General features: G+C 45.8%; 1 protein-coding gene across 16 annotated transcripts in view; it reads left to right on the top strand.

Annotated features, from left to right (window-relative positions):
- EPHA5 (EPH receptor A5) overlaps positions 1–11,311 on the top strand; it is a 259,608-nt gene that overhangs the window by 230,501 nt on the left and 17,796 nt on the right. For all 16 annotated transcript variants that reach the window (XM_075929256.1, XM_075929255.1, XM_075929250.1 and 13 more), the window contains 4 exons: positions 1,907–1,968; positions 3,001–3,210; positions 4,107–4,256; positions 9,727–9,920. In XM_075929256.1, coding sequence (XP_075785371.1) covers positions 1,907–1,968; positions 3,001–3,210; positions 4,107–4,256; positions 9,727–9,920 — 616 coding nt within the window. The remainder of the gene's footprint in view (positions 1–1,906; positions 1,969–3,000; positions 3,211–4,106; positions 4,257–9,726; positions 9,921–11,311) is intronic.

Below are 11,311 nucleotides of genomic sequence, written 5' to 3'. Positions count from 1 at the left end.
TCTTACACCATGTTTCTATAGGCCTCTGCTCTCACCTAGTGCCCCAAGCTGCCATGATACTATGAATAATAAGACTGCTGCAAGTCTTTAACTCATACCACTGTAACTGAAATGCTCATTAAGAAATAAAAGAAATGCAAAGCACAGAGCTCCAGGGCCGTATCTGCACGGCGCGTGGTGGTTTGATTGATGAATACACAATTATGTTTATTTACGTAGCTTATTAAACAGTCAATTAGTCAAACAATTAACATAACCAGAATGTACAAAGTTTAAGATCAACTTAAACAGCAAAATAGGAAATTCTTTTAAGAGCACTTACCTTTATAGTCATGTTATGATACGCAGCAGTTTTAGCTGATCGTTTCTATGCGAGACATTATAATACAGTTTGGACAGAATGGATGGTTTCTCTTTTGTCTGTGCCGCATGCTAGTTAATGAGAATTGATTTAAATAAAAAAATAATTTACATGTTCTTTATAAGATTTCATTGAATTTACACGGCCTGGAGCAAGCCACACTAATCATTACTATGTCATTGTGGCAAGCTAGCGAGAAATTAGATATAAAATCTCAGCAAAAACTATATATAATTACCATTAAAATGACTCAGGCATGAAAATTAATCAAATGGAGTTGGAAAAACATTCTTAGTCCTACCAAGAGTTGAAGGCCACAGTCTTTTTTTTAACTTTTCTTGGATCATCTTTTTTCTTACTCCCTGAATGCGGCCATATTTTCAGAACACATACGTGGAAAAATCCTTCATTGTTTTGTTACCGTATTTGGTAGAGAGTGTACTCACTTGTCCACAGTGAAATGATGGCTCCAACTGCCATGCCAGCCAGATTCCTGGGCATAATGGATACATCTCTTTGTAAACATGGATCCTGATGTACCGAGTCGGCTTGTCCATCCTATGGCCTAACACGTCACGGTCCATCTACTTCAGTATTTTGTCTTTAACAGTGGGCAGAACCTGGTACTTCAGAGGAAGGTGCAAAAAACAAAAAATCAAATAAAAGACCTGTAGTAGGTAGTTATGGGATGATCTGACTCCTCTAGTTAGAGATCGGTTTACATCCAAAAGAGTTTTTATTCAAATGTAGTTGCTGTTTTAACTCTGGATATCATTGTTATCCATATAAGTGTCGAATCCTTCTTTGGATCCTGCTGAGTTCTTGGCATCAAAAACATCCTGTAGTAATGAGTTCCACAGGTTAACAAACCCCTATCTGAGGGGAATGGGCATGGCACATGCTCACCAATCCTGGTTTTGCCCAACTCATTTTTGCTTTTATCTGGAGCAGTGCTCCACCTGGGCAAAAGAGCTGGAGAAGAGTTGGGACGTGAAAGGGTAACTGGTGCCTGTTTTAGCAAGGCTTTGCAGAGGTTCTGACACCTCATGCAGTTCAACATTTTCAAGAGGGGCCATCCTGCATCCTTCTCCTGCTCCGTCTCCTTAGCTGCTCACACTGGCTGAGGAGCTTCATCCACTGCAAGGGAACCTGGGTCCCTAGTGGCATGGTGTTTGTCCCAGGCTTCAGTTTGCTCAAGGAGAAAAGAAGAAGCTGCGTTGGTGGCAATGGCCCTAGACTGGACTCATGATTTGGTTCAATTTCAAGCCCTTTTCCAGAATCCCTGTGTGACCTTATCACCTAACCTCTCTGGGACATAGTTCCCCATCTGTAATATAAGGATAATAATATTGCCTCCCCTCCTTGCCTCCATTTCCCATCTTGTCTATTGGACTGTAAGCTCTTTGGGGCAGAGACGGACTCTTACTGTATATCGGCACACATTGCAATTGGGTTCGGCATAGCTTGTTGTGCACATTAAGACTTAGAGGGGAGTGTCTTTTAGATGAATGTCAGCTAATAAATGTATGATCTTCCTTTTCTCAGGTAAGCCAGTAATGATTGTGACGGAGTACATGGAGAATGGCTCTCTTGACACATTTTTAAAGGTAAGACTCGAAAGGCTCAGACGGTTTTTCTTGGAGGATGGTTGTGTTTTCTTAGAGGGTTCTCCCCCGCTTACCCCCGCCCCAGGGAAATGCTGCAAAGTGCTGGCCCCATGGTAGTGTTTGAGGCGGGAGTGGTCTCAGCTCTCCGTGAGGGCTCTGTTTCTCGACGGTGCCCAGGGCCGTGGTTCACTGCTTGGGCCCTGGGTGCTCCCACACACCAAGAAAATACAATAATATCACAAAATAGAACGTGTTCTTCTCCTTGCCGTGAGGAGTTCTGCTCGGAGCAGCGCCGGCTCTCAAGCCTCCCTCTATAGAGTTGCATTTTGGCACCAAATGGCCCTGTGGAGTAAAGATGTACGGGTATTTCTGATGGCGCTTTGTCAGCAGTGAGGATTAGGCCTCGCAGGCGAGGCTGCGTGTGATCTGCGTTGTTTACAACCTTCGTGCGGAGGGACAGTCGTGGGGGGCTGCATACGGACATCAGCGTGTGCACTGTAAGTGGTACGTTGGGCGTTGTGAGGTACCCCTGGAAGTACTACGTTGGGCGAGTCCCTCATCTGTTGTCTCAGCCAGGGCCGCCAATGGAGGTAACGGGGGCAGAGGAAAGGCGGCAGTTGCCCTGAGGCCTGGCGGTTTAAAAGGGCCTGTGGCTTTAAGCTGCCTTTTCTGTTACCATGGTAGCAGCTGTGGCCAGAGCCCTGGGCCCTTTAAATTGCTTTCAGAGCCCCGCCCTTTCCACCCATGGCCCCGCCCCTTCTGAAGGACCCACAGCTGAGTCCCTCCTCCTCCATTGCCCGGCAAGGTCTTGTCGCCGGCCCTGGTCTCAGCTCAGTTTCTAAAATCTCCAGACTATGATCCCCTTAGGACCTGCCTCTGGCCCAGAGCACCATGGTCTCATTCATTGTAAATTCCTCTATTTGCCTTCACTTGGGACTTGCTTCTGAGTCTGTCATTTGTGCACGTGTGTAATGCCGGCGTGAGGAACATAGCAAGCCTCATTTGATCTCTTCCTCTCCTGTGTCTTTGCAGAAAAACGATGGGCAATTCACAGTCATTCAGCTAGTTGGGATGTTGAGAGGCATTGCGTCGGGGATGAAGTACCTGTCCGACATGGGCTACGTGCATAGAGACCTCGCTGCCAGAAATATCCTCATCAACAGCAACTTAGTGTGCAAAGTGTCTGATTTCGGCCTGTCCCGAGTCCTCGAGGACGACCCTGAAGCAGCATACACCACAAGGGTAGGTTCTGGGGACACTGGACCGTTGAACAAAAGGACATTCTGGAGGTGTCCAAGTAGGATTTTCAGAAGAGCTCATGCTCAGGGTCGGGCCGAAGCTGGCGCAGTTGGGTGTTGAGCATTTAGAAAACGGAGCTCTACATTGTGACAAAAATAATAACAACACAAAACAAAGCAGCACACAGAAGTGAGAAGGTGTGGGGAGAGTCCGTAGGGCGGCTCGGTGCTGGACAGATTTCAGATGCCTTGTGTTTTGTAACACAAACTGCATCCAGTTCCCAGGATAGATGTAACTTGGTGAGAAACAAGGTGATGCAGCTGAGATTTTTACAACACTAGGCCAATCATCTGGTTTCCCCATTTCTTATGTAGGCTTCTGTCCTGCAATCAACTTTGCATTCACGTGGAGCCCTGTAGATTTCAGTGGCCAACCTACCTGGATGCAACTGCAGGATCGAGAGCAAAGATCTGTAAAATAAAATCCAGCCTCCTGCCCTATAATGCGCATGAGGTTCACGTTTGCCCAGAGTCTCCCAGAGACTTTTAGGTGTTTGCTCCTTCCCCATTTGCTCTCAGCGACTCATGAAAGTTCGTTACGTCGGTCGTTTGGCTTTTTCCCCCTACTTACTGGTACAACCTAGTGAAGATGTGACTCCTAAACGTGTTCCAGCATGCCAATGAAATTTAAACATCCCTACAGGTCAGCCAATTAATAGCCAGCTACAAATGCTTATGAACTGAGAGTATTTGGAGAGGGGCCTCATGCTGTGAGACTTGCCTTAAAATTCTCTGTCTCTTTCCACCATCCTACAGCAACAGAAAAAAAATCTCCCTTGAGGGTCTAAGAAATGTTTCTTTTCTCTCCCCTCCCCCCTTTGATTTTTTTTTTCACACAAGGGAGGGAAGATCCCCATCAGATGGACAGCCCCAGAAGCCATCGCCTTCCGCAAATTCACCTCAGCCAGTGACGTCTGGAGCTATGGGATAGTGATGTGGGAAGTAGTGTCCTATGGGGAGAGACCCTACTGGGAGATGACCAATCAAGATGTAAGTTCTTGCCAACACTACTGCATGACACATCTCTTGCTCTCAATGTGTCTTGGGCCTTCGGTCTGAAAGCCCCGCGAAACGATTTTGCTTTCCCCCTGAAATTTCTGTTCTTGAATCTCATTTTATGCCGTCGACATGGAATAAAAACTGGCTGGAGTGAAAACTTGGCAGGATACTGTAGTGCCACTGGTGCTGTTATCACCACAGTCCATCAGGGTTATGTTTAAAGATAAAGGTCTGCCAAAGGATTCATGTCGATAAATGGCAGAATTTCAGCTACATTTACAAACTCCAGTCAGCTAAACCTTACGCGTTTTGTTTTCCATTTTTGTTTTGTTTAAAATTTCCTGGGAATGTATCTGAGTTTATTATAAAAATGAGTAAAAATCAGTATAAAAAAATCAGCATTTGCAGTTTTCTGGTTAAGTATTGAGGGTAGCATTGTACGACAGAAATAGAAGGGAAAAGTAACACACAGGTAAACATATGAGCATTTAAAATGAAAACCATTGTTTGATGTACACAAAAACTGTACACAAACAGTACGTACAAATATGTATGTCTGTGCATATGCATCTTCCACTACATCACCTTACTTTAACAGCCAGCCTCACAATTTCACTTAGACTAATTTTTTAGTAACATTAAGACATCTCCCTAATATCATCTATTGGAGTTTCTTAACATAACCAGTATTTCCATGTCCTTGAATGGTTCAAAATTCAGGGGGAAAATCCATAGAATCTTGCTTTTTTTTTTTTTAACGAGGGGAATTTTCAATAAAAATCAGTAAAAAAGGAAAACAAAGGTCCCTAGGTATAGCTTAATCTTAGAGATCTGTCCTTATTAGTAAGGCCTCGTGTACTGTGGGCCATCAAACTAAGATATGCAACTTCAGCTGTACGAATAATGTAGCTGAAGCTGACGTACTTAGATCTATACTTACCGTAGTATCTTCGCTGTGGTGAGTTGATGGCAGATGCTATCCCATCAACTTTGCCTGTACTTCTGGTTCTGGTGGAGTAATGGAGTTGATAGGAGAGTGCTCGGTGGTTGATTTATTGTGTCTATATTAGACCTGATCAATCAACTCCCGCTGGATCGAACTGTTCGATCCAGCAGGCAGTGTACACGTGCCTTAAGGGCGTACACGTGCCTTGCTTCCTTGAGTGAATGGGTGGAACTCTTCACCTAGATTCTCTTCCTGGCTCTGCCACTGATCTTGAGCATCATCCTCATCCCTCTTTCCCCTCCGATGCTTTGTCTTGCCTGCTTTTAAGAGCTTGCAGGCTAAAGAAGGATGGTCTCTCGTCATACATAGGTACAGTGGTTAGCACCACAGGGCCTTACACACTTAGCTAGGGCTGTAGGTACTAGTGACATGGTAACCTCTGTGGAGTTGGCACTGCCTTTGTGCTTTGTGTCCCCAACACCCAGCACCATGGAGTGCTGTTCCGTGGTTAGAGTTCCTAGGAACTCTGCACAGGAGTGAACACCGTATGCAGGCCAGGCAGCGGGTGAGGTCCTCAGGTAATGCCTTATTGGCTTTGCCGATGCTGTACTGATTTAATCCAGTATATAGTCAACAGAGGGGGTGGGGTAGTATTCAGTGAAGATAAAAACAATTAAATGAAACGGGATATGGTGCAATTAATCCATTTGATGAATAGACAGATTATGCGTCTAATTTGCATTGGGAAAATAAATGATTTTATATTAAGAAGCGGTAGCAGCAGGTTTGCTGTGTGCTGCTTTCCTCTTTGGCCTCAGTAAGTTACTTAAAAATAAGCAGTGCGCCCTGCCTCAATCTCTCCACCCCCTCCCGCCTGCAGGTTGGACCACGCAGGGTTTCTGCATCCGTAATAGCTTGCAGTCCCGTTATTAACGGCTGGAGGGTAATGCGCAGACACAACGGGGGCCTTTCACGACATTTCCAAGCGGCTCTTAACCTCATCTTTTCCAAAGTGCTCTGGACCCCCAAGTAGAGGCAGATTTTCAGATGAACTCGGCTTCCATTTAGGTATTTAGCTAAAGGAAATGGGTTGTCAAGATTGGCCTGCCCTCAACATGATCCTCAAAAGGAGCTGCTGGTGGCTGAGTTCTTTTAAAAATTTGGCCAGGTCACTTAAGTGCCTGAGAGCTGAGCTTTGTGTGAAAATCTGGCCTTACAAGATTCCCACCATGGTCTTGTTTGGGTAGGGACTGGCCACTTCACTGCTAGACTATTCCTCATGACTCTACTTCCTTAGGATCTGGGGATGTTTCATGAGTTAGATGTTTGGCCTCTTTCAGGCATACGATTTTCAGTCAAAAGCAAATTTCCTTTTCCTAGCACAGCGAGTGGACGGAATAGGATTCAAAGCTGGCTGTGCCATATTTGTTTGAATGGAACGGTGTTGCTTTTAGGGCCAGTGTTGTAGGCCATGCCAGGGTCCCGTCCTCCCTCCAAGCCAGGATAATCTGGGAAACATCATTCATAGAGTCCCCTTTGAATTATGCTCTGGTCTGAATCCCATAGCCCAGTGAAAGAACTGGACACCATTCATCCACAGATCCTCCCTGATACAAGGGGGCCCACTGGAGGCATCCATTTGAATTCCCCTGCCCGCTCTTTTCCTACACGTCCCTGGACAGCACCAAAAGCAGAAGCTAGTCTTTAAAGGGGCCTCGTAACCGCTCCTCTGGCGCTAGGAACCTTGTGAGACAGGTTTGAAAAACTCTAGCTGGGTTTGTTATCACGGCCCCTTTTCACCCGCTCTCTCTTTGCAGAGACTTCACGTGGGCAAAACTCGTGAGAACAGAACATAAGACCGTCCAATGGTCCATCAAGCCAAGTATTCTGTCTTCTGATAATGGCCCATACCAGGCACCCCAGAGAGAACAGAACAGGAAATCCTCTGATCCATTTCCTGTTGCCCGTTCCCAGCTTCTAACAAACAGAGGCTAGGGACACCATTCCTGCCCATCCTGGTTAATAGCCATTGATGGATCTACCCTCCATGAATGTATCTAGCTATTTTTTGAACCTTATTATAGTCTTCTCCTCCTCTGGCAAGGAGTTCCACAGGTTGACTGTACTTTCTTGCGTTTGTGTTGAACCTGCTACCTGCTAATATCATTTGGTAATCCCTCATAACTCCCTTCTTCCGAGGCCGTAACCACGTCCCAACACACAGAGGGGAATGTTGTCCACTTGGCATTAGCAGTTACCTGAACCATGAAAGTTCTTTTGGGGATTCCTGCTTCTTCCTTATTTCATCTAGCACCACTTTCACCATCATAAGCAACAGTGTGATCACCTGCTACATGGTGCATTCAATCATGTCTGTCCTCTAGCATCCCAGCAGAGAAGGGCCTCACAGCTCTCACCATCACACAGAGCAAAAGGGCAGAGAAAAGCATTCCACTGGTTGCACACCTGTGCTGTTTTCTTGAGTCAGAGCAGCCATTCCACAGCTCCCTTACTCAAAGGCAATTTACCAGGAAGATGCTACCCATCCCAATCTAGTACAGAAACTTTCTGCCAGGCCCAGTGCGGCAACGTGGTCCCTACTTTGTCTCCTCTTCCGTTGCAGTAAGCTAAGAACTAAGATTCAAGGTGGAGTCAGCCAGATAACACGCCATTGTCAGTGGAATCCCTCGTGTGCATTTTCTAGACCCTTTATTTAAAAAAAAAGAAACCTAATTTAGCAGCATCCTTTTGGACAGTGCATGGATTTCACAAATGCATCCTCAAAAGGATGAATGTGAGTCTGGTTCCTCCCAGTAGAGAATTAATAAGAGTTTTAGCTCTTGCAATTAACATTGGTTCCTGTCCAAGCTTTGCTTGGATTACCTCTGTGCCTGTATTACATCTGCTTGGCAACTTCAGCTAAACAAGCAAATTTAATTCCAGGGTCTTCCCTGCTATGACATGGGACTGTTTCCAAAGTGTTTTCTGCCTCCCCTTTTCTTTACACTCCACTCCCGCCTCAGTTGGCCAAAGAGTTAGATATTTCTGCTATCAATGGTGGCTGTAATATGGTCAACCATGACGTTTCGATTGCATGGATTTCAATTCTTGAAAGAGCTCCTGTCCTCCTTCTTCGGTCTGTGATTTATAATTGCAGCTAGTTAAAACACATTGTTTGCAAATCCAGTCAGTGGTTCACTAAAAACGTCTCCTAAATTGTAATCCCATTTGTTTTGTCCATGGTAACAGCAGTAAAGGCAGATTCAATATGGGCAGCCGTCATTTCGAAGGCTTCAAATCAAGTGTTTAAATCAAACTTGGGCGTCTTTCTAAAAAAACCATGCTTTGATTTGAAAGAAGAGGTCTCTTGCACAGTCACTGTGCATTGATGTCATGTCTGTTCACTCCGAAGGAGACAAGAAAGCACGCACTTTTCACCGCTGTTTTAGATACAGAGCCATATTACGAAAACATCATATTTTCCACATTTGCATTTCAAATCAATGGGCTTTAATCCCCCTCTGCTTTTCAATGGCCGTGTACCATCTTGCCGGCATTTTCATTTCCTGGCAGAAATTAGTACACAATAACAAATGACTAGACCCCGCCATTCTTGAATGATACATGAGGTGGCCATGCTGCCGAAGCCTGGAATCTATTCATCTTTTAGCATTCAAAGTCTGATTTGAAATAAAAGTGGACTTTTATTGTTGGAAAACAAATGTGCGATCCAGCACAGGCCTTTTCATTAAAATATATATATTTTCTATTCTGAGAAATTGCTAGAGAGAGCATATGCTGCAGTTCTCAGAATTCAAGAACAGATAAAAGATGGTTAAAAGGAGGAGGAGGGGAAATTGTTCTCCTTGGCCTCTGAGGATAGGACAAGAAGCAATGGGCTCACATTTCAGCAAGGGAGATTGGACATTAGGAAAAAACTTCCTACCTGTCAGAGTGGTGAAACACTGAAATAAATTGCCTAGGGAGACAGTTAAGAGCAGGTTGGATAGACCATCCCTGACAGATGTGTAGATGGTGCTTGGTCCTGCCATGAGGACAGGGGACTGGACTTGATGACCTCTTGAGGTCCCTTCCAGTTTTAGGATTCTGTAAATGTGAAGGAATACAGACTTGCATCTAGTGTATACTGAGATAAATCCATTCACTTTGATCATGCCATTGCTTGGGTTCCCACTGGAGTTCTGGCAACGTACACTAGCTGGAACTCAGGTCTGTTGCCTCTGGAAATTTACGGCAGCTCATCTGGCCCATTAACCTCAGGGATTCAATGGTAATTTACACCCGCTGAGGATCTTTGTCACATTTGTGAGCATGAATGGAAATGATTTTCACCCCTTCTTTTCCTGATTATTAACTGTAACGGGGCAGTGACCTGTTTGGCAGAGATTTGTGTTGCATTGTGGGGGCGACTTGATGGCCATGCAGCATTTTAGTGAAAACAATTTGTATTTGCCCAAGTTAAAAAAGCTCACCCTCTGGTTTTGTCTCCCCTAGGTGATAAAAGCGGTGGAGGAGGGCTATCGCTTGCCAAGTCCCATGGACTGCCCAGCGGCTCTTTACCAGCTAATGCTCGACTGCTGGCAGAAGGACCGGAACAGCAGGCCTAAGTTTGATGAAATTGTCAGCATGTTGGACAAGCTCATCCGTAACCCCAGCAGCCTGAAGACCCTGGTTAATGCGTCGAGCAGGTATCCATGCGGGCCAACGCTTTTTTTCCATTCATGATTCATGGCTTTGCACCTGGGCACCGAAATAGTACTCACTGTATGGTCTGGGCAGCCCCTGGTGGAGGTACCACAAACGTCATTATGTCCAGAAGAGTTTTCCCAAGTCGGCTCTTTCTGTTTAGATTGGCAGCTCCATGAGCAATTCGGCCACATTACAAAGGCATCCACACTGAAATGATTGTCTTGGGGAAGCTCAGCTAGCAGCTCTCTGTAGTGCGATACAATGGATTTACACCCAGGACAGGCGGAGCAGGCTGTAGCCCATAACGTATATAAGTAACATCACTCAAATTGTCTGTCTGTTGACTTGATACTGGTAATAGAGGAAAGAAATCCTCAATGGCAAATTGTGCGTCTTCAGGTTGAACCTCTCTAGTCTGGCACTCTCTGGTCTGGCAACATCCGTGGTCCAGGATGATTTTAATTAGTCGGATGTCCACTTAGCATGGGTGGGGCTAAGTTTCTCATGGCCCCATGAAGTTTGTTTACAGCCACCAGACAGGGCAGGGCCTTGGGAATGTAGTGGTGGGTACAGGAGGTTGGTGTAAAGGGGTGGTGCGAGAGTGAGGAGTGGGTAAAGAGGGGTTCAGGGTGGGGGGGTTCCATCTGGCACAGGTCTTTTTTCTCCTCAAAGCTCCTCCTCCCCCGAGCCAACAGGTGCATTTTTTCTCCCCTCAGACCTCACCTGGCCTCCAGGGGTGTTTTCTCTCCCTCCCAGTCTCCTCCTGTCACCAGGGGCCTTTCTTGTCCCCCACCTCCTGGCACTGCAGCTAAGGGTCAGGAGGGGTGAAAGGGTTCAGGGCTGCTTACTTGGTGTGCAGGCTGGCAAGATGGCTGGCCTGTCCCTTGGTGGTGCGGCTGGTGCCAGTGGGCATTCTACAGGTTAGCTCTCCCCGGGGGCTCATTGCCCTAGTGGCCACTCTCATATTGTGTCCCTCCAAACATCAGCCCCTCCCTTTGCACGTGACGGAAACCAGTCCCTTTCCTGGCACTTCCAGTTTTCCTGTCACAACCAAATCCTGATCTTGCTTTGAGTGAAGAGAAGAGGAAGCGGCCTACCAAATAGGGTGGCCTTAGCTCTTAGGAGGAGTTCTTGAACAAACAGACTTTCAGACAGACACACAGACAAAATCTAATCTATAGCAAAAGAGATTAAAAATTCCCCACATAGGAGGGGAACCAGTAACATTACAATGTGCGCACAGCAGTAGATGCCCCAGGGCACAAGTACTGAAAAGCCACTTCTTTGCCTGATTAGTAAGGAAGTTTGAATCCCCTCTGAAATATGCGAAATATTATGTGAAAACATTATGCTGTTGTTACTGGCAATATTAACATTTTATTGGCCCCTT

The sequence above is a fragment of the Pelodiscus sinensis genome, chromosome 5, assembly GCF_049634645.1.
Source record: "Pelodiscus sinensis isolate JC-2024 chromosome 5, ASM4963464v1, whole genome shotgun sequence".
Lineage (NCBI taxonomy): Eukaryota > Metazoa > Chordata > Testudines > Trionychidae > Pelodiscus > Pelodiscus sinensis.
This window is presented reverse-complemented; position numbering and strand designations above follow the sequence as displayed.